At 51.8% G+C, this 21,517-nt stretch overlaps 2 protein-coding genes across 2 annotated transcripts; both read right to left on the bottom strand.

The window, feature by feature from the left end:
* Nucleotides 1-194: 194 nt before the first annotated feature.
* LOC108919513 (kelch-like protein 10) lies at nucleotides 195-4,401 on the bottom strand. Its single transcript, XM_029246898.1, has 5 exons — nucleotides 4,159-4,401; nucleotides 3,235-3,724; nucleotides 1,970-2,587; nucleotides 1,437-1,586; nucleotides 195-1,256 (listed from the first exon to the last, which is right to left on the bottom strand). Exons 1-5 carry the CDS (start codon nucleotides 4,338-4,340, stop codon nucleotides 888-890), a joined length of 1,809 nt encoding a protein of 602 aa, XP_029102731.1. The 5' UTR covers nucleotides 4,341-4,401; the 3' UTR covers nucleotides 195-887.
* A 1,542-nt stretch (nucleotides 4,402-5,943) lies between these two features.
* Nucleotides 5,944-18,960, bottom strand: LOC108919699 (LIM and SH3 domain protein 1-like; the record flags this gene model as incomplete). Its single annotated transcript, XM_029246849.1, has 5 exons — nucleotides 5,944-7,101; nucleotides 7,288-7,385; nucleotides 7,662-7,737; nucleotides 15,348-15,455; nucleotides 18,871-18,960. Coding segments are annotated over 5 exons (546 nt in total), but the record flags the coding sequence as incomplete, so codon positions are not given.
* Nucleotides 18,961-21,517: the final 2,557 nt, after the last annotated feature.

Raw genomic sequence — 21,517 nt, 5'->3', positions numbered from 1 at the left:
ATTAAGATATTTTTCAATTTTGGATAAAAACGGTAGATTGGAGATGGGTCTGTAATTACATGGGTTATTACAGTCCAGATCTGATTTCTTCAGTAGGTCTAATAATGGTGATTTTAAGACCTTTTGGAACACAGCCATTTAGTAGCGACGTATTAATATTAACAATAGGTTCTGCAAGCACGGAAACTGCGGCTTTCAGTAATTTAGTGGGGACTGGGTCTAAAGGACAGGTTGTACCTTTCATAGAGCCAATTGCCACGGTAATTTCCTCTGTAGTAATTAAGCCGAAGCTACTGAAACGTTGCAGACAGCAAGTACCATTATCGTCGGAAACGCTTGCACTGCCTGGACCGAAGTAGAGGGTACAAAGGATGTCCGGATATTCCCCAGTTTATTATTAAAAAAAAAAACAACACAAATTCATCATGTTACTGTTTTAGAAACATTTTTACCAGTTCTGTACACTGCTTCCCGTGTGCTGTCACTGTTAGTTTGTTTATTGGTACTGTTACTGTTTTGGAAACGTTTATACTCTACCGTTGGGCCCTGCGGGACACCAGCTGTGCGCTTTCCGTGTGTGCGTGGGATTTCTCCGGGTGCTCCGGTTTCCTCCCACCGTTCAAACACATGCAGTTCAGATGCACTGGTGATGCCAGATGGCCTGTAGCGTGTGAATGTGAGCGAATGTATGACTCCCCTGTGACGGAATGGCATCCCATCCAGGGTGCACGCACCCCCCTCGTGCCCAGTGATTCCGGACACGCGGTTGCGCCATTTGGAGGAATAAGCACGCATCCAGAATCCTGCACTCATTTCCCATGATGCAAACTGACGCGGATGGTTTATTTTCATTGCGAGCTCAAAGGGTTGTGCTGTAAGTGAGTCGGTCACATGGAGAGCATGCAGTGGGAGGTAGAGAGCTTGAGTTTCTTGCGCGGACTCTGCAGAGTGTCCCTGGGGACGACGTACTCGTGGACGTTGGGAAGGCCGGGCACCACGCAGCAGCTGAGCGCGCTGCGAAAGATGCCCATGTTGTGGGCTTTATACCACTTGTCCGTTTTCTGGTCGTAGTACTCCGCGTTGAAGGTGGTGTACAAGCCGTTGAAGCCTCCCACTACGAAGAGAAGGTCGTCCATCACCTCAATCCCAAAGTTGCTGCGTGGGTTGAACATGGTGGGCACGGCGCGCCAGCTGTCGGTCAACGGGTTGTAGGCCTCAGCGTTCTGCAGCCGGTTGGCCCTGTCGAAGCCTCCTACCTGGGAGAGAACGAGGGTCGAGCACCAGTTTAAAGGGCGAGCGCGCAGCCATCGCTCCCGGCATCGCTGCCTTCTCCACATTCCCACGTGTTCTTAGGCGAAGGAATCCCGTTTCGGACCCCGCGCCGTCGCGCCACTTTCGTTTTTGCTCGTCGGAGGCCTGCGGGATTAGGTACTCACTGCATAGACCTGCTCTCCGTACGCAATGACCCCGACTCCGCTACGGGGACTCCTCATGGGGGCAATGAGGGTCCACTGGTTGCTCTCGGGATTGTAGTGCTCGGCGGTGGAGAGGCACTCGTTTCCATTGAAGCCTCCGCAGATGTACACCTTGGAGCAGAAGGAAACACTCAAGAGTCTTCCTTACGCTCTCAGCCCTCAGTCTAATTTACTTTGTCCTCAATTTTTTACGGACATCGTTTCACTGCTGGTCGACAGCAGATATTTTGTTGATCCGTTGTTACTGACAACTGATCGACCTAACGCAGGGCGGGGTGGTCCGGAGCCCATCTCGAACGCGTGTGGTGGGGCAAAGGACGCACCCTGGATGGGGCTCTCTCTCTCTCTCTCTCTCTCTCTCTCTCTCGGCGCAAAATCCACTCATTGTACGACACTGCCACGCGGAGCGGCCGGGGCGAGAGCGCTTTGCTTCCTCCGTATCTACGGAGGCGTCGGCGCTCGCGTGGACCGGGGCCGAGCGCGCCGTGACCTACCTTGCCGCGAAGGGTGGTGGCGCTGGCGTCGCTCCTGCGCTCGTGCATGCTGGAAACCACCGTCCACTGGTTGGCTTCGGGGTCGTACTGCTCCGCCGAGTCGAGACGCACGTAGCCGTCGAAGCCGCCCATGGCGTAGAGGAGGCCTTCGAGCACAGCCACGCTGACGTAGCAGCGGCGCGAGTGCATGGGGGCCGCCTGGTGCCAGGTGCGCGTCACGGGGTTCAGCTTGCGCACGCTGCTGAAGTACTCCTCTCCATCGAAGCCGCCGATGCAGTACACAAAGCCGTCGAGGTAGGCGGCGCCGTGGTACGCTCGGGGGCTCTCCTCCTCCACCGTCACGTTGAGCCAGTGGTCGGTGAGGCCGTCGTACGCTTCGATGCCGTTGGTGGGGCTGCTGCCGCTCCAGCCGCCGATGGCGAGCAGGACGGAGTAGGGCAGGCGCGGCCGGGTCAGAGGGTTCTGGAAGTCGGAGCCGCGCGTCTCGTTCGTGGTCAGGTGATAAATGGACTTGAGGGTGTTGATGATGATGGGCTTGCACTCCTCGCTGTGCTTCACCATCTCATTGTTCTTCACGTTATTCATGAAGTAGTTGGTGTCCATCAGCGCCAGTCTCACCTGAGCAAAGAGGAAGAGAGAGAGAGAGAGAGAGGGGGAGGGAGCGCTTGCTGACTGAGGAACAAAGCATCTCTCTCACACACACGCGCACACACCATGCTTTAGTTGAACATTGGCAGTGTCGCATCTCCGGGTTACATTTCCGGGTGTCTAGTGTAAGGTGGTACGGCGGGTAGCGCTGGCGCCTCGCTGCACCGTTGGAGATAAGTTCGATCCCGGTTCGGTCTGCGCGGAGCGTACATGTTCCTGCCCGCGTTCACGTGGGTTTCTTCCGGGTGCCTCCCGCAGTCCGGAGACGTGATGCGGGCAATCTAACTTGCTCATGGCGCGCGTGTGCACGTGCGTGAATGAGTGCGTCACACTGCTCTGCTGGACAAAGGGCTCCACGACCGCAGTGTCGGGTAAACGCTGGGTAACTCGCCGCACGTCGCTGTGGAGAAACGTGTCTGCGGAGTAAAGGCGTGCCAAACGCACGTAAAGATGTAGCATCATTCCGACCAACGGCAGCGCCTCTCCGGTTCACCGCCGACGCTCGCTTGTCGAACGCGGAACATTTACATCGAGGCCTCGACCCAACGAGCAACCGAGAACGGGCCTCTCGAGGGCCGGAGGCGGACGCCGTCGTTTCGCCGCGATCGGTCAATCACCTTGGAGAGCAGAAGGGAGATGTGGCGCTTGCGGCCCGAGGGCGCGTGAGCGATCCAGCGAAGGACGGCCTCGAACGCCACGCTCTCCCGCTTGATGTTCAGGTGGTCCTTTTCGATGATGTCGCACAGCTGCAGCGCCTCGAGCTCCAGGAACTCGTCGGAGGAGCGCACCACCTCCTCGAAGTGGTGCAGGATGAAGAGGTAGGCGCGCTGCCGCAGCTCGGGGCAGAAGTAGAGGCTGGCGAACTTGTAGACGCCGATGCAGTTGTCGGGGCTCAGCTGGCCCTCCAGGAAGCGGCAGCACTCGCGCACGACGCCCATGACGTTGAAGTGGTCGGCGGCCGCCAGCAGACGCTCGACGTTGTCGGGCGTCACGGGCACCGCGCACGTGTAGGCGTACTCCACGATGAGCCTCATCACCTCGGGGGACACGCCGGGGAAGCTGTACACGGCCATCTGAGTGTCACACCAGTCACTGGTGAAAAGAGCGCTGCGGGACAGTTCAGCGGCGTCACTCACTCGCCCATTTACTCGTCTCTCCGTCCACAGGAATTATTTCGGTGACGCGGAGACCGAGGTTCGCGGCCTTGAGCTCCTGTTGAGCTTCCGCGGGAATTTAAGCGGAAAATGTCCCGATTGCGTGAAACTCCTGCCTAAAGGGACGTCTGCTACAAGTAGTGTACGGTGCACAATGCATAAGTTGAATGTATACTGTGCAGTGTGTAGTGTTTAGTCTATAGTGCACAGTGTGAAGTGTTTATACTGTACAGCGTTTAGTGCACAGTGTCCAGTGACGCTACGGAGGACGCCGTGTTTCTCCGCACCGCTAACTACCGGTGTGTCCGGGCGCCACAGCCGAGCGCCGGATCCCCCGCCGGGAGAAAGCGGGCGCCGCGTCCGGTGCAGACGCCCCGCAAAGCTCACCGGAAGTAGGAGCTGCAGCCACAAAGGATGACCCTGTGGACCCTGAACTCCACGCCACTGGCCTTAACGACGGCGTCGCAAAGCTTCCCCTCCAGACGCAGCTCGTTGAAGACGCTCATGGCGCTCGTCTTGTGCTCCGCGGGGCTCTTGGGCGCTTTGCCCGAACGCAACGTCTCCTCCATGTCACTGCTCGCACCCGGGGCCCCCGCGTTCCCCTCTCGCTGCTGATCCGGACGGGACGCCGGACACGGGCGCCTAACTGAGCCGCTCGCTCTCCCGCTGCTTGAGGGACTGAGGGACTGAATGAGTGACTGGCACCAGTACAGCATGTTTGCACGCCTCCCTCACTGTCGCCATGGCAACGGTAAACTATGTCGCAAATGTGCACCTGGTGGAGAAAAGGAAAATAGCGCGCAATTTCGGTTCGTGTTTCACCCGAGTGCGGATGTGGAAAAGGTCACGTTTAACTCCTTTTTTCTTTTTTTCTGTGGATTCAACTCCATAAAAGTTAATAAGACGGAATTATTCGTGTCGCAGTTGCTGCTCCAGTGGTGTCTTCCTTTCCCCTTCTTCAGCTTGTGTGTGAAACTGAAAGTGCTCAGCAGGGTACAGCATGCCGCTGAACTGACGCTTTTCTCTACAGCCACTTACCAGGGTAAACCACATACTGTTCGTGACCCATTTGTATGCAGGCTCATTTTTACTGCGGCAACTTTGGGTAAGTGCCTCAAGCTGGAGGTGGGATTCGAACCTATGACTTTTCTATTCGCGATTCCCACACTGACGACTTGCTTTTATTATTTACTTTTGCGTTATTTTTAATTTCCACACCTAACACGCAGTCAGCTGGCACTTTTAACGCATCGCGGTAAAAAGTATGGTAATGGAAGTCTTGACTAATTCTCACCGCTACCACGTGGTGGCGCCAAAGTGACACGTTGTTCAGAATGACCACGTGGCAGCAGCAAAAGCGAGTTCGCTTCCGCGTGTGGATCCACCTCGGAAACATTAGCCTGTAAATCCCACTGGCATATTAATGAGATTTATCCCTTGTTTCCGTGTCCTTTAATCTTCTCCTGAAGCCGTGAGCACGCAGTCCAATACGTGTGACCCCGTGAGCTTTTGCACAGCTGCTGCAACTGAAATTGTACAGTTTAAGTAGCGTATAAATTTGCAGGTGAGACAAAGGGGTCATTTTTAGATGACGATCTTTCTTTTTTTCAGATATACTTTGTTGTAAAATGTTCAAAGTCTCCGGAAGAGCCTGCGTCCTCCTTCCGTGCGCACAGGAAGTCGGGGGGGGGGGGCATAAAGAGGACACAACGCGGTATGGCTCAAATACCTCTTTTACCGCACGCCTCGCAGGGAGCTCCTGTCGGTCAGAAACGGTGGCGCACAAACTTGCAAGACTTCTAGATGCACTACTTACACCGGGTCACTCATCCATACATCAGCGGATCGTGAAGCTGCAGTTAACGTCCAGTGCAACGCTGGTCGGTTCGCACTCCCGTGGCCTCGAGTGTTGGTTTTGTCACTCGGTAATCAAAGGCCTTTTGTCAAACCTTTCTGAAGGGGACTGCGCGCCTCACGCTGGACGGATTCACTTTTCACAAACCGAGCTGTTGGAAAACATGCCTTACGTGACAAGTGGGAACGCGATGCTGCTGCTGCCGCACAAGCAGAACCTCAAAAAAAAAAAAAAAAAAAAAACAGGTTTAATTGCCCAAAGCACACCGATGATCCCCAGACTGACGAGAAGGAAAGACGCAAAGAAATGCACTCGTGTGTTTTGCATAGGGAATGTTTTATATATGGATTGACAAACATTTGTACATCTGCAAAGAGCTTTTAAACAAATAAAAAAAACAGTTTGAGAAAAAGCACATTTCGGCAGCGAGGGACAGAGCGCAGAAGTCGGTCGCCCCACGGAATGACACTTTGGAAAGATTTTGTTTTTCGATTTGCCGTCACGCTAAGGTGCTCCTGCTGCTGGAAAAGATCGGGCACCGATGAAGGTAAGGGATCGCGACCCCGACGAGATCCCTCAGACGAGAGCACATTCTCGTTGCTTAAGGGAACAAACGGGACGCTGGACTGCGAAGCGACGATGTCCAATGATGAAAGTGCAGAGCGACTGTTTAAGAGCCACAGAGCTGTGGAATGCAGCACAGGGGACGTCCGCTTTTCTCCTCCATCAAGCCACCTACGCGGTACCCATTCGTACAGCTGGGTAGTTTTACTGGAGCAGCTGAGGGTAAAGTACCTTGCTCAAGGGTACTACAGCAGTAGGTGGGATTCGAACCTGCTGCGCCACTTTAAGGGCTCTCTCAAACCACGACAACGAGCGAGAGAGTGACAAGCGAAGGCTGCGGGTTGCGTTCTGCCATTGTATGTCGTATGTGGGCGTTTCCTATATTTCGGAGGAGCGCGAGAGAAAAGGACAGACGGAAGGAGGGAGGCGCTTCGCGGCCACTGTGCGTCACCTAAGCCATAAGTTCCACTCGAGACTCTGCGCTTCAGGTGAACAAGGACACAGACAGAGAAGCGGACGAAGACTCGGCAGGAGGGAGCGTGCGGCGAAAGCGGAGCTTCAGGATAGCTGGGAGTGGGTGGCGCCCTTTGAACGTAAACACAACTCGGTAAGGGAAAAGAAGCAAAACAGAAAGGAATGTGTGTTTGTATGAGATGACACACCGCTCTGGCGCTCTTCTCGCCATTTCTAACCCCAACCGCTACATCACCCCCGCCCTGCCCCGCCCCGCCGGTCTTTCACATGGCCTCCAAATAGTTGGCGGGCAGCATGCCCTGCTGACCGGTGCGCTCCACGCGGCCGTACATCCAGCCCTCATCGATCTGCTGCACGTCCAGGATCACGTCGCCGTCCTGGAAGGACACCTCATCCTCGTCGGCCGCCATGTAGTCGTACACAGCCCGGTAGCGTTTCTGCACACAGATGCTCAGTTAGACACGCCGCGTGCGGAGCCTCATCCACAGCACAGTACAACAAATGTAAATGGACACGAGTCCTGCAGACGAGGAAGAGTGACGCTCCTAACTAGCGCTGTGCGCAAACGCCAAGTGCCTGTCCGTCTGTGCTCGGCGGCACGCCGCAAAGAGAGAGCATCTCACCCCGGTGCTTGGAGGGGGCGCAGCGGCGGCGTGGCGCGTCGGCTCGGGTCCCGCACCGCCGTGGTAGTTCTGAACGTCTGCCGGCTGCTGCTGAAAAGCTGGGGGCACAAAGGCAGCAGGAGTCATGCCGGAAGGACACCCCCCCCCCGACTTCCCAAAGGCTATTCCCACACTTCAAGTGATAGCGCTGCGCAAACACGTGCTTTGCGAACTGGAAAGAAGCACGTGGACGACGTGCGTCTTTCTAATATTTTCACATGTCCTCTGAGAAGAGGAATCGCCGCTCTTCCAGTAGGAGATCTCCATTGCGTCGAGCACTGCAGATCCGTGCAACCCGCTTAAAGTCCGCAGGTTGGGTGGTGGGGGGAACGCACCTGGATAGGCATTGGACTGAGGGGAAGGCACCTCTCCGGCCATCTTGCTCTTCTCAAACTCCTCATGGTATTTAATCTGCAACACAAAGGTGTCGAGTAAACCTCGGGTAGGAGAACCGACTCTGGGCACCGGGCACCACACGCTCACACTCCCTAATAAGCAATAACTCGGCGTATTTTTCAGCTGCCCCGCAGTCCGAGCGACACCGTGCCATAGTACGGTTGTACACCGTTAGAGTCAAGAGAGATTTTGATGCAGTCGACACCTTCTGGACCGAACTGAAGCCTCAGAGCAAGAAGGAGCGTTGATACAAACGCATGCTGCAGGATTCCAGGGAACCTGTTTTCATTTTCACTCCCGAACTCTTGAGCTCTGATTGAACAAAGAAAAAAAACCGTCACGTTAACGGATGTCGCAGCTCCATGAAACTGTCAGCAGGGGGCACTCAAGCTCCCAGCAGCCCCAAGCCCCCCCTACCACCACGCCCACACCCAACTCCTTCCTTATTAGGTACAGTGCAGCACATAAGTCCGTTTTTGGAAGAAGGACACGAGCGCCGGGGATGACGTGGCGCCGCGCTGCCAATGAGCACCATGTGACCCGGCGAACAGGTAATGAGTAAGAGACCACAGGAGAGGGTGGGGCAACAAGTCAGAGCTCATCCACATGAGTCTCACATCCCAGCGAGCGTGAGTCAGTCACCTCGTGAAGAAGCACCTGAAATAGCAGCGAGGCAATGTCTCACTTCACAAGAAGAATGTGTGAAAACACAAGTAATCCTCGTGAAAACACTGTCCGGTGAAGGCTGCGCGTGTGCGTGCGCAGGCAGTCATTAAAGCCATTGAATCGCTTACGAGGGAAACAATGAGCAACTGTCACACACAGAGAGCTCTGGAAAGACAAGAGGAACAACACTGCTGCGCTATGGAGTAGACATGATGTGTTCTTCACATGCCAACAGCCCACATCGAAAGGGCTGTAACTATAGGGTCCCTTTTCCAGAAAATTCTTCCCTTCTGGGGACAGGCAGGTCTGTACCTATACCTGCAGGAAAGGGGGGTGGGGGGGGGGCTGTTCCAGGAATTTTTCACAGAGGAAACACATAGCCACACCTAGGACCACATTTTATTGCACTAAGATCCTCCTCCTCCTTTTGAACGTATTACAGAACATGGGGGATAACCCGGTTCGTTCGTTCGGTCGCTCACTCAGCTCTACTCCACGCCATGTCTCAGCGGGTAACATGGTAACACCATGTAACACCGTGCCCCCCCACTGCGGACAGCACATTGAGGTCACCCGTGGTGTACTGTGATGGTAGAAGCAATGGAGAGTAAAGCAAAGCAAGACAATTTGCCTTACTACTTTCATCAGAACGATGACAGCGTGCAGCGCCAAGAGCAACAGCACCGTTCGGCAGTCAGTAAGACCTGTTCCGAGACAAAGCGTCCACACAGTCCTCAACGTGCGACTTGGCCGTACCATCAACCTTACTATTTGACGTTCGCTCGTGACGTCTAAGGACGAACGAGACCTGCCGCGTGGTAACGTTAACCGCGTTTTTCTTCTTTTTCTTAATTCACGAACAGCGCAGGGTCACACCACCGCACAGGTAGAGACTGTACACTGAGGGACTGCAGAAATGTCCACGTACACAGAGCTATCACAGTGTATCGCAGCTGTGGCCACGTAGCGCTTTCTAGTAACTTCCAGAAGGCTGTCCAGCCATTCCGCAATTCCTTAGAGCCGTCACGCAAATCAAATCGCACATCTCCAAACTACACGTGTCGAATACAACGAACGTTTCGGATAAAGACGGAGACCTTAACGCTCTCGGGTAGCGCGAGGCCGACTCCACGGCCACCCGGAGAGAATCCGCTCCGGCCTGGAACCGTCAGTCGTGTTTAAAATCTCATATTCGGTACCGAGGCGCCGGCCTTCGCTTTCACTTGACGCAGCTCGGAGTTTCATTTTGGGTCTTTTACCGTTCCAGACAAGTCAAGAAACCAAGGTGTCTAATTTAATGTAATGTAAAAAGTTAGCCGACAGCTAGCAGGGTATATTTTGGAATAGGTATAGCAGGCGAGGTAAAACATTCATTCGGACGACATTAAATCTACCAAAAGTTGAATAAGGCTGAGGTCCACAAGAGTAAATCCTCTTTTACCCTCTTAACTAGTGATCAATAGCTGGTATCTGGAAGATCAGTAGTAACAAAAATTCCTAGATATCTGAAGCCAGTTTAAGTGACCGTTTAAGTGGAAAACGTCAACTGGAATTAGGAGGATTATTCAGCTGCAGAGCCAAGTGATTTAGAGAGACTGATTTTACAACGCAAGCGTTTACAATAACAGTTTATCACCTATAAAACTGCCTCAGGTGAAGTTTCAGGATTGCTCACGTATGAAAGCACATCACCAGCACAGTGAGAAACCTGACAGTCCTCCTCCTCATGCTCTTACACCAGGTACGTCCTTAGTGCTCCTATGGCTCCATTCACTATGGTGACTAGCAAAGCCGAGAAGAGGCAGTCTTGCCGTCACCTTCTTCCAAGGGAGAAACTCTTCAACGGGAATCGTGCTTGTATTCACTTGCGCTGAAGGGTTTGAACATAAGAGCTTAATTTGGTTTATGAAGTTATTACACATCTTATTACCCATATATGCTGTCAAATGCCTTTTTTGCATCAAGAGAGGGGAAAAAAAAACCAGATTTATAATATTTAAGGCACAACATAATGTACATTACTGGAGCCAAACCTGGCTTTAACAAATGCAGTTTGGTGATTTTCAGGAGGACATTGTGGAGCCTTCGCACCAAAGGTTCATTACTGTTATTAAATCTCAGTTCAGCAAATGAATTGGATGAAAGGAGGAGCTTTTGTCTTTCTATAAAACTGAAAGCCCTTCCTGGATCGGGGCCTTGTTGCAGCAGAAGGGCTTACGTGATATAGGGATCTCCAGAGCAGTATCATCAGGAGCAATATGTTCCTGGTAGGGTCTCCCATGGCAAACAGATCTGGAGTGAAGATGCAGACTAACACGATCCAAAAATCCCCATGGAAAAAGTAAGCAGTACAACATTTACCCTGCTCAGAATAGGGTCACCAGCACCTACCTCTGGAGCCAGGCCCGGGGGTAGGGTTCCTAGGCGAGCGCCTGGTGGCCGGGCAGCCCACGTAACCTGGCCACGCTCAGCCCGAAAAGACAATGTGGGAAGGGGGGCCATGTGTGCCCACCACCCGCAAGGGCCAACATAGGGGTCGGGTGCGATGGACCCTGTTCAAAACCTCCATTGTGGAAGGAGCCAGGTACGGCTGTGGCCAAATGGTTGTTGGTGCCAGTCACAATAACCCACTGGTGGATACCAGCAGTGAGGGAAGCCATCAAGCTGTAAATGTAAGGTGAAGAAGGAAGCCTTTAGGGCCTGGTTGGCTTTGGGGACTCCTCACTCAGCAGATAGGTTCTAGCAGGTAAAAAAGGCAGCAGCGGCCGCGATTGCAGAAGCAAAATCCGGAGTGTGGGAGGAGTTTAGAGAGGCTATGGAAAATGGCTATCGGTCGGCTTCGAAGATGTTCCGGAAAACCATCCGGCAGCTCAGAAGGGGTCGGAGGAGCTTCGCTCAGGCTGTGCTCAGCAAGGGTGGAGAAAGTCTGACCTCTGATGAGGACATTGTCGGGAGGTGGAAGGAGCACTTTGAGGAACTCTTAAACCCGAGAGATATGCCTCCCTTACAGGAGTCGGGGCCAGAGGCTTCCGGGCTGTCAGAGTCCATTTCCCTGAGGTAGTTGGAAAGCTCCACGGTGGCAAAGCACCGGGGGTGGATGAGATTTGCCAAGAATTGCTTAAGGCCCTGAATGCCGTGGGGCTGTCGTGGCTGACACGTCTCTGCAATGTTGCATGGACCTTGGGGCAGTGCCTTTGGATTGGCAAACTGAGGTGGCGGTCCCTATCTTTAAGAAAGGGGACCGGAGAGTGTGCGCCAACTATCGGAGAAAATCTGCCCCAGGTGGAGGACTTTAAGTATCTTGGGGTCTTGCTCACAAGCGAGGGAAGAAGGGAGCGTGAGATCGGCTGCAGACTGGGAGCAGCGGCAGCAGTAATGTAGTGGTGAAGGGGGAGCTGAGCTGAGCCATAAGGCGAAGCTCTCCATTTACCGGTCGGTCTACGTCCCTACCCTCACCTCTGGTCATAAACTGGGTAATGACCGAAAGAACAAGATCACGGATACAAGCGGCTGAAATGAGTTTTCTCTGCAGGGTGTTGGGACTCGCTCTCCGTGACAGGGCGAAGCGTTCAGACATCCGGGAAGAACTCGGAGTAGATCCGCTACTCCTCCGCATTGAGAGGAGCCAGTTGAGATGGTTCGGGTATCTGGCAAGGATGCCCCCTGGGCGCCTCCCTCTGGAGGAATACCAGGCAAGATGAACTCGGACGAGATCCCAAGGTCGGCCCAGGACCCGCCGGAGGGATCGTATCTCCAAATTGGCCTGGGAACAGCTGTGGATGCGGAGACAGGGGTCTGGGCTGCTCTGCTCTCCCTATTGCCACTGCGACCCTAGCAGGACAAGCGGTCAAGAAAATGGATGCATGGATAAAACTGAAAGTAAGAGAATCCAAGTTCCAAGAGTGGGGGATACAGCTTGGGACAGAATGGAGCATTTCGCAAACAAAGGCTTTCTAACTATGATTGTATTTCATCACCTGTCAAGTGTTCTCAATGAGAGTTTGCAGGACACAGGACCATGGTGAGAACACAGTGCTTTGTGGTCCTGTCTCCGTGTCCCCGCTGCTTTGGGTGGTTCTCTTTTCCCTTTTGATCATAAACAATATCTGCTCCATAATTACAGCACAAGAGATCAAGTTACTCATCATTCCCTCAACAGTCCTCTGTTCAGAGTGGGGAATACACATCACTCAGCCTAATTCAGAGGGAGTTCATATCCACTCTCCTTCCACAGCACTGTGTTCCCTGGCCACTAGTGTTATCTGTAGCTGTACAAGTTTGAACACGCAAAGTAAAACAAGTCTTACAGGCAGCAGTGAACATCACGCTTAAGAGTCAGGGTCATATCCCTCACTCTTGGAACGCTACCACAATTACGTTTACGTTTATTCACCTAGCAGACGCTTCCTCCAAAGCTACTTCCAATAAAAAGTTTGCAGTGTTATCATCAAACACCCCTTTTTTTTTTTTTTTTAAACACCTAAGATGACTTACAGTGCCAGATACAACAAATTCATTGTAAGTAGTGTAATTTTAAAGAAAGACAAAAAAAAAAATAAAATTCTCCACCTTCTCACCCTTTAGTTTGGTTGAAAATTGTAACCAAAACTGTGACACTTGTCGCCACTCTTCAGCGTCATGTCGACGTGATGTCTCTCTCTCTCCTGGCACACATGTTCTTTTTGTGTACAGTCTTATTTGCATTGTTGACCGTCAGTCCTCAGACACCTCCAGAAAGTCTAAAGGTGCCCTTGTTTGCCCAGCAGCTTTTACAGGTGCACTGCGCAGTCCATCCTCAGCAGCTGCGTCACATGCTGGCAGAGCACTGCAGAGGGTGCTGAGATTAGGCCAGAACAGCGCTGGAACTCAGCTGCCTGCTTAACAAGGTACAAGAGATGCTGCCTAAGGAAGGCAAATGGCAGTGCAGAAGACCTCGGTGACCCTCTTCTCTCTTCTGCCCTCGGGGCAAGACGTATCGAACTACGAGCTCTCGCACTACAGGACTCAGGGATTGTCTCCACCCACAAGACATAAGGTCACTCAACACCCACACACACATACATACATACAGCTGCACTGTCCCGATGTGTGTTTCTCCACATATTGTCTTGTTGTATGTGTTTCAGTGTTATAGCACTGTCTCTTTATTGGGTGTCGTATTTACTGTCTGTGTATTTACTGCCTAGTTTGCCTTTAACTTTTACCATCTGCAGGAGGCACAAGTACTTGGGCCACGTCCACGTGTGCAACAAAGACATGACAATAGACTTGATTGACTTGTCTAGTTAGCTGTTCATTTTACATTTATTCATTTATCTGATGTTTTTCTCCAAAGCCACTTGCTTTGTTAAGCTACTTACAGCTATTTACCCATTCATACAGCTGGGTAACTTAACCGGAGCATTTTAGGGTAAGGGTACTAAAGCTGGAGGTGAGACTTGAACCTGCAACCTTTGGATCCAAACCATGGCCCTACTTTGCTACGGATAAGAAGCTGGCGTCTGCCTTGGTCATTTGTCTCGAAGGAAAACCCGGCAGAGTCAGAGCAGAAAGGAGTTTCACACTGGCTTTTTCAAACATGTTTAAGATGCTGAATATCTTTATTATCCTAGTTGGGCTTAAACTCCAAACCTTCGAGCAAACAACTTAATGCAAATGGCAGAACGCGCTTGTGGCAAGTCGACCTCTTCCTCCACTTGTGGGAGAGGCTATTAGGAGCAATGAAGCTATTTCTGGCGTTGAGAATGGAAAGAGGAAGAGGAACACTGCATTTCCCTTTTTGCTGACAATGTACTCTTGTACCTGAAGAACCCAGAAACAGTTGTAGCACTTCTAAAGCTAGCATCCTATTCAAGCTAACTTTCACATTATAAAATCTCTCTAAATCACTTGCAATTGAGTCAAATACTCCAAATTTTAAATTGTGCACCACTTTTATGGATAAGGGAATTTTTCTCACCTATGATCTCAATCACCTGCTCGATGCCCACCATGAACTGGCAGCATGGACCGCCTGCACCTGACATTATTTGGGAGAATTAATGTTGTTTGGATGAATATTTTACTTTGTTTCCTTTCATGAAAATTTATGTCTTCATTTCTAGATTTGTCAAGAACGATAAAGCGCCTCGCATGAAACTTTCCAGCCTTTCCCAATTCAAAGAGATGGGTTGGGCTCCTTCTTTACCTAATGTACGAAATTGGACCACAGGGCTGCGCAAATTCAGCCGGTGACCACTTGGTTGGAGTCGGGGTGAATTATCTGTGCCATATTCAAAAATTCCCTAAGATTCCACCTCCACTTGAAAACTGTGGTATTCAGCACTCTTCTAGAGTACCTGGAGAGGTGTTGGGAGATATCTGGAGATTAACTGGAATATCACTCCTTATCTCCTATTACCTTCAACCCAGATCCCCCCAACACTTCAAGTCAATCTGGGCTCTGGGAAAAGCGGTGGAAAAGGTGGATGTATCACGTTTAAGTTGCAGATCTAATGGTGGTAAGTTCTGAGCAAGTAAGAGAAACCTTTGGTCACCAATTGGTAATTTCTATAAAAAGTCGCTTAGCAGCATTAATTCGTTCTGTTGAACCACAGTGTGTGAAACAACCAATCTGTTACGTTTTTGCACTGTGTTATGCGCAGGGAACGTGACTTCAGCTTGTCTTGCAGTGACAACGAAGCATCAGGGAAATGTGGTAAAGTCTACCCTGCTTGCACCCCCCTCAGCGTCCAGGAACAAAACTTCAACCAATTCAGCTGCCTCGCTCTGCTATATCTGCATCTTCTCTCTCTTCGTAGGTTATTTTCAGAGACATCTCAGTTGTACGCACTCCCGGCACCTCGATACACTCATTCTGCGACTATGCAGCGGTTTTGGAAACACGGAGGTGTGACGTGCCAAGAAAAAAGCTCCACGGACCAAATGAAAGTGGGTCAGCAAAGGGAGTGTGGACCTACATTGCTGATCTGGTCCTGTGTTTTCTTGATCCTCTGCAGCTCGGGTGTGTCGGCGACCACGCTGAAGCCCTTGCCCTTATTCTTCTCAAAGTCTTCCTTGTACAGCACCTGTAACACAGCAGCAAACGCGGTAAATGACATCAGCGCCCAGTCAACAGAGCACGAACCCATGTTCATGGACATGAAGCGAGCTGCACGAAGCCTGCGTGCGCCTCCCATGCACACAGCACAGTCAATCCAGACAGTCATGTTGAGGAATATAGTAAATACAGGTCCTGTGTTACCAGCTTAGAGAGACCGAATATGAGTAAACGTGTCACCGACGGTTCATGTACTTCTTCTCAGAGCGCACTTTGCAGCAGAGGGTGAAAGGAGCGGCGCTCCTTTCATTGTTAAACCAGCACCTTGTGAATGTGTGGTTCACCCCACAGTGTGTCTAAATGCAGTCCCCCCCCCCCCCCCGCCGCCTACAGCTGCACGGTATGTGGTCGGCCCACTCAGATACATGTGAATTTCAGTATCTATGGTTCTGATACAGATACACTGACACCCACACACACACACACACACACACACACACACACACACACACACGTAAGGAGCAGCATGCAACAACAAAGAAGTGCTTCACAGCTTCTCAGACTCCTGCGCCATTCCGACTACGCTCGGTCTTAATAGCCGTCACTTGCGTTCTTTCACCACAATTAGCTCAATTGTGAGTACCACAGCTCACAGCGAGGGCCCATGTGGGTGGCACTCGGCGGTCCAGCGCGAACATGAATGGGGGGCATTAACAGCCTGTTCTGCTGACACGGGATGCTGTGCTGACGACGTGGGACAGGGAAGCCAATAGCCCCTCTCTGTCGACTGGAGAACCACGATGATGACATTTCCAGCTGACGCGCTGCCAACCCGCTCCTGCCCTGGAAGTTGTGCTGCGACTCTGGCTGAGGACATGTGTGCAGCAGCCTGGGCGGCCAATGGGAACTGGGCGTGTGCTGAGGAGGCTGCGCTTTCTACAGTCTCCTGCTGTTGTACCCATGAAGGAGAATCGCTGAGCTACTCTGCACTGCTGAGCTACTCAACGGTGAATTGATGGGTGAAGCTACAGCTGTCTCTGACCAGGCTGGTGGCCCAGCATCCCCAAACCGTCGCCAACTATCCCCTCCTGGGAGGTCGACAATAAGACTGACACAAAGAACAGACTGTAGTGACTACAGTACATTGTGTAGAGTTACTGCACTAGTGACCCACACATTATGGTCCATGTATGTGTGGTGCACCTTTGTTACACTGTGTAACAACTGTAGTTTGTAGCTGTCTGTGTGGTGTTTGGCTGCTGTGTATCGAGTTTCCCTGCAGGGATTGATAAAGTACTGCCTTCTTTACCCTTTTATCGGCGTCCTTTTCCCCACAAGAAACTGTGCAGCAAGGGGCCTGTGGGCGGGCCCTAGAAGGAAGTGGTCCTCTAGTGACGGTACACTGTTTCCTGTAGCAGGACTTCCAGCCAAAGAGGTGGGACAGCACAGCGTATCTTTGCCTGTGCTCCGTCACAAGTGATGCATGCACACACACAGCAACAGCTACACACATACCAGGGGTGCATGTGGACACCATTGCCATGGCGACATGAGGGGAACTGAGAGCCGGTACAGCTGCTGGACTACACTCCTTGAGAGCGATGTGTTTCTGTTTGCAGGGGTGTACACGGATGTGGCTGAGGAGCAGGAAGGGCAGCTAATGATCTTTTTACCAGGTATTGACCAAACAGCTCGCCGGGGCTGCAGGGCGAAAGGCCTCGACCACAGCGTCCTTCAGACTGCGGGTCACATGCCTGTCCGACTCAGCATCTGCCAGGAGAGACAGAGAGGGTGCTGCTGCTCGCACTCACTCAATCTCTTAGAGTGTTGAAGGAACAAGGGGGGTGGGGGGGCGAGGGACACCCCCCCTTGACAAAGACAGAGGCCCCTCCACACTGGCAGCACATGTCCCCAGAGAAACAGGAACATTAATAATAGTGATTAGAGCTGTACTGATATCATCAAAAGACAGTTTTTTTTGGCCAGTATTAAAATATGTAAAATGCATCAATGCAGGTTACTATCTTTTCCACATTCGCTGCAGAAGTGATGGTTGTAGCTCTGCTGCGGTTTGCTGCTAGAAGTAGAAAATATGCGTCCCAGCAGGAATTAGAAATATGCATTAGTCACAACTAGACACTGCAAAGTGCATTAGTGAGATGCCAGTGTCAGACAAGTTCACTTGAACGGTGGGAAATGCCGAGACACATTTTCCCCCAGAAGTTATATGACCTTATGTGGGAACTTGTTCCGGCTCATGTGGACCAGGTTTGAGAACCTCGCTAGATTTTGTTTCTCATGACACCGAATCGTACGGATTCCCTTGGTGCACTTTTCAACTTCGGTTCACATTTTAACTGCAAGCACTTCCACTCTTCGCCCAAACACACACGTCTGTCTCCGACAGTGAGCATGACAGCGGCAGGACGAAGCGGCACAGTCTACTGTGCAGAGTACACATCCTGCGTGTAAGCGCTGCGGGTTCGACAGCGCGGAGTGCTGCACTCTTGCAGGCGTGCACAAAAGTGCAGGTCACACTTGTCTGCCCTGCTGTCCTCTGCGGGACAATTTACTGGGCCGAAGAGAAACGCAGAACAGTTGGAAGCGATGATGGACGGGAGCTCATGGACGAGGAACAGCGGAAACGCAAAGTGGGATTGTGTCCCGTCGAACCGAGTGCAGCGATGCAACCAACAAGCACTGCACCGTGTGTGTGTTTCCACGCGTGGCTCAAGTTCTACAGACTCCTGTGCGTGTGTGTCCGCGTGTGTGCGTGTGTCCGTCCACATCAGCGGAGTCCACTAACCAGGCGCATCGCTGCCCGACAACGAGACAGAGTCTCCGAGAGGCACAAAGAGGAAACGAGGAAGGCAGGCGGCTACAGATGCAGCGGCAGGTGCAACCGGACAGGAAATGAGGTCAGCGTCGCGGTACAACGCACTTAACCGAGAATGCGCCGGAAATAAAACACTTCCTGTTCCTACACATACAAGAGACAAAGGTGAAAATGGACGGACGTGCCTGGGACAATAGCAGCAGCGAGGCAGCACGCTTATTTCGAGAGCAACAGAAATATATGCAGAGCGATGGTGTTTCGGAAAGACGAAACGGGGACAGAACTTCCAGAAACACTTTCCTTTCCAGCCTCAGAGAAAAACAGATGCAAAAGTGAAAAGGAAGTGAAAAGTGAAGACGAGAGCCAGTTTTTCAGAGCGGAGGTCAAAGTGTGTGTCCAGCCTGGGAGACAAGGTCCCTAAAAGGGAGTAAGAGGGACACGACTCACCTTGCTGGGAGGAGCGAAGGAGAGAAGGAAAGGAGAAACGGACGCTCAACTGAAACAGGCGACCCCCCCGAACAGGGCAGCTACTGTTTGCTTTGGATGGCTGCAGCGGGGATGGTGGTGGTGGGGGGGCGGAGGCAGGAGGACACGGCCCCAAACCTACTTGGCTCTGCATCTTGCTCTGCTGCTTCAGCCGCAAGTTCTCCGGGGTGTCGGCCACACTGGTGAAGGAGGTCTTGGGATAGTGTCTGTGTGCAAAAGAAAAGTGTCACATGGTCAGGGCACAGGCATGGAAAGTGCCGCAAAAGGACCGAGTGGACAGACTGTGGACACTTTCCAGCTTTTAGACTCGGGCGAATTTGGGCCCTCGCCTGGGGGTGTCCACATGTGGGGCTTCTGCATTTTGCTGCAAAAACGGAAAAATACATTTAAAAAAAACCTGTTCAATAATAATAATTTGATGACAATACTGAGGATCTGCCACCTTGTATGCTGCGCAAACATGGTATGAGCCTTTGTAGCCCTGCGTCCTTAAATACTGCAGCTTTCTATGGAACATTTATTCTGAAATGAATTGCTGCTCCACACACTAAATAATGAAAAATTATCTGTTCCCCTTGGAAATAAGTTTAGGTTTCAGTCCGTTTGCAATCATTAAAGCGTAACCTTGCGTTCTGTGCGTCTACGTGGGGCGGGGGGGGCGTGGTGGGGCGGGGGGTTGAACCGTGTCCTGCTCTCCGGTGGGTCTGGGGTTCGAGTCCTGCTTGGGGTGCCTTGCGGTAGACTGGCATCCCATCCTGGGTGTGTCCTCTCCCCCTCCGGCCTTACGCCCTGTGTTGCCAGGTTAGGCTCCACCTCCCCGGGACCCCGTATGGGCGGTTCAGACGGTGTGCGCGCCCATCTACCTGTGTCTTATCATATGTATCTGCATAAAAAACAAGGTTATATTTACACATTAAAACTATTTTCTCTTCCTTGTAAAGTGTACTTGTATATATGTAGAACAAATTTTTTTTAACCCATACGGAACAAAACACACACACAAGTACATGTGTAGGTACATCTACTTTTACTACTTTAGAGTAGAAGTCTAAGGGGTGTCGAATCGAGTCTCACCCAAGTCCCCAGAAACCATTGCTGTGGCACCGGAACCGACCATGTCGCGTGGACTGGCTGACCGGCCCTCCTTCCAGCTCCGAACAGAGAGGCCCCTCCACCTACAGCCCCGACTCCTTTCCTTCATGTGCCCACCCAGCCCATCCTGCCGAACGGACAGCGATGTCCTCGCTCACTCCTACTCCTTGCGTCCTCGAAGCGGACACAGCTTCGCAAATTCCACTCTCGGCATCGGAGCAGATGCTGCTGCTTCCCTTTAACCCGGAACGATGGTCACGCAGCTGCTGAATTTGGACGGTGTGGAAAGCACTGTGGCTGTACCTCAAACAGTGAAGCGTAATCACAGGAATCACAATGTTGTATTTGGAACTGTGATGGGCAATGGGAGCAAAATCTTTCTTTCTTTCCTTCTTTCTTTCTTTTAAACAGTTTACAGCCAAGGCCGTAGTGGGGGGGGGGGGGGGGGGTCTCCAAGCAGAGCTTGCGTGCCAGTTTAAGCATTTCGCTCCATTGCGCCGTACTTGTTAAGAATAAAAGACATGTGTTAGCAATTGAAGCTCTTGGCCAGACTGTTTCGAAGCATCCGATTCGCTGTTTTAACCAGTTTGCTACATTGTTATGCCTGAGGAACTGGTACTGGTTCATACACATTGCGAGCTTTTGAGTCCCTGCACCGCAGCATCGGGGCGTGGAAAAGCCCAAATGGCATCACCACTGATGCGCAGAGTGTTCTTCTTGGTGCTCTTGTTGGTGCACAAGCGAGACCTGCCTCACAGTGACAATATTATAACAAATAGTGCTGACAAAGGCGGCACGGAAAGGAGCTTTGAAAATCTTGGACGAGGTGGAAACCACAAACAAACATCACCTGCCAAACGGAGCTCCAAGAACAGCGAACAAAAGTAAGGGCCGTCTCTTCGCTGCGCTTAAATTGTGTGTCGGCTCTTTCGTTAAACGCGACTACGGCTGGCAAGTTTCTCTCTTTTTGGAATAGAGAAACGACTACAAGACTTGATCACTAAAACGACTGGCAGCGACCCGCTTCCATGCCTTCGGCCACAGAGCTCCGAGCAAAGCTACTGTGGGAACGGGGGCCGTTCTCCGGCCAAGGACTCGCACGCAGCGCGTTGCGTCTGCTTTACTACTCTGTAGTGTGCGTGTCGACACCACTCGTGGTCCTGCGGTGGCCACCTTCTTCTTCCTCTGTACCCCCAGCTCTGTGGATCGTCTTTCCTCGTGTCCTGTGGTCCATGTCCTTTCCTAGTAATTATACCATTTGCTCCTCATTTCCACATAATTTTTACAGTAGCACGCAATGATGGTATTTCAATATCTTCCATGTGGAGGGGGAAGGGCGACCCTGCATGTTTCCATCCCTAGCTGTTTACACAATGGTCAGCTCATCCTTAGTTCCCTTTAGCGAGGATGTCCATGCGGTCCTTCAGCGGTCAGTTTATGTGTTTATACAGCACACAGTCGGTGCTACATGCTATACTGTACAAACACCATACACCAGTGTGCACAGTGCCAGAGGTAAGCAGTCTTGGCACGTAAGCTTTTTGCAAGCATTTCATTTTTAACTAATGAATAAAATCATGTAATGTATCCAACTTTCTCTGGAAACAAGGCGTAGTATTTAAAGGCGTGCACTCATGCCAGCGGTGCAAATGGATGCCTGCCCAGATACCCTCTCC

Source organism: Scleropages formosus, chromosome 20 (genome assembly GCF_900964775.1).
Source record: "Scleropages formosus chromosome 20, fSclFor1.1, whole genome shotgun sequence".
In the NCBI taxonomy this organism is placed as follows: Eukaryota; Metazoa; Chordata; class Actinopteri; order Osteoglossiformes; family Osteoglossidae; genus Scleropages; species Scleropages formosus.
This window is presented reverse-complemented; position numbering and strand designations above follow the sequence as displayed.

Excerpts from the sequence above, each read along its gene's own strand:
- LOC108919513 (XM_029246898.1), bottom strand. The coding sequence starts at position 4,340 with ATGGAGGAGACGTTGCGTTCGGGCAAAGCGCCCAAGAGCCCCGCGGAG. Across the intron at positions 2,588-3,234 it reads TCTCCCTTCTGCTCTCCAAG|GTGAGACTGGCGCTGATGGA; the intron begins GTGATTGACCGA and ends CTCTTTGCTCAG. Across the intron at positions 1,257-1,436 it reads ACGGAGAGCAGGTCTATGCA|GTAGGAGGCTTCGACAGGGC; the intron begins GTGAGTACCTAA and ends GTTCTCTCCCAG.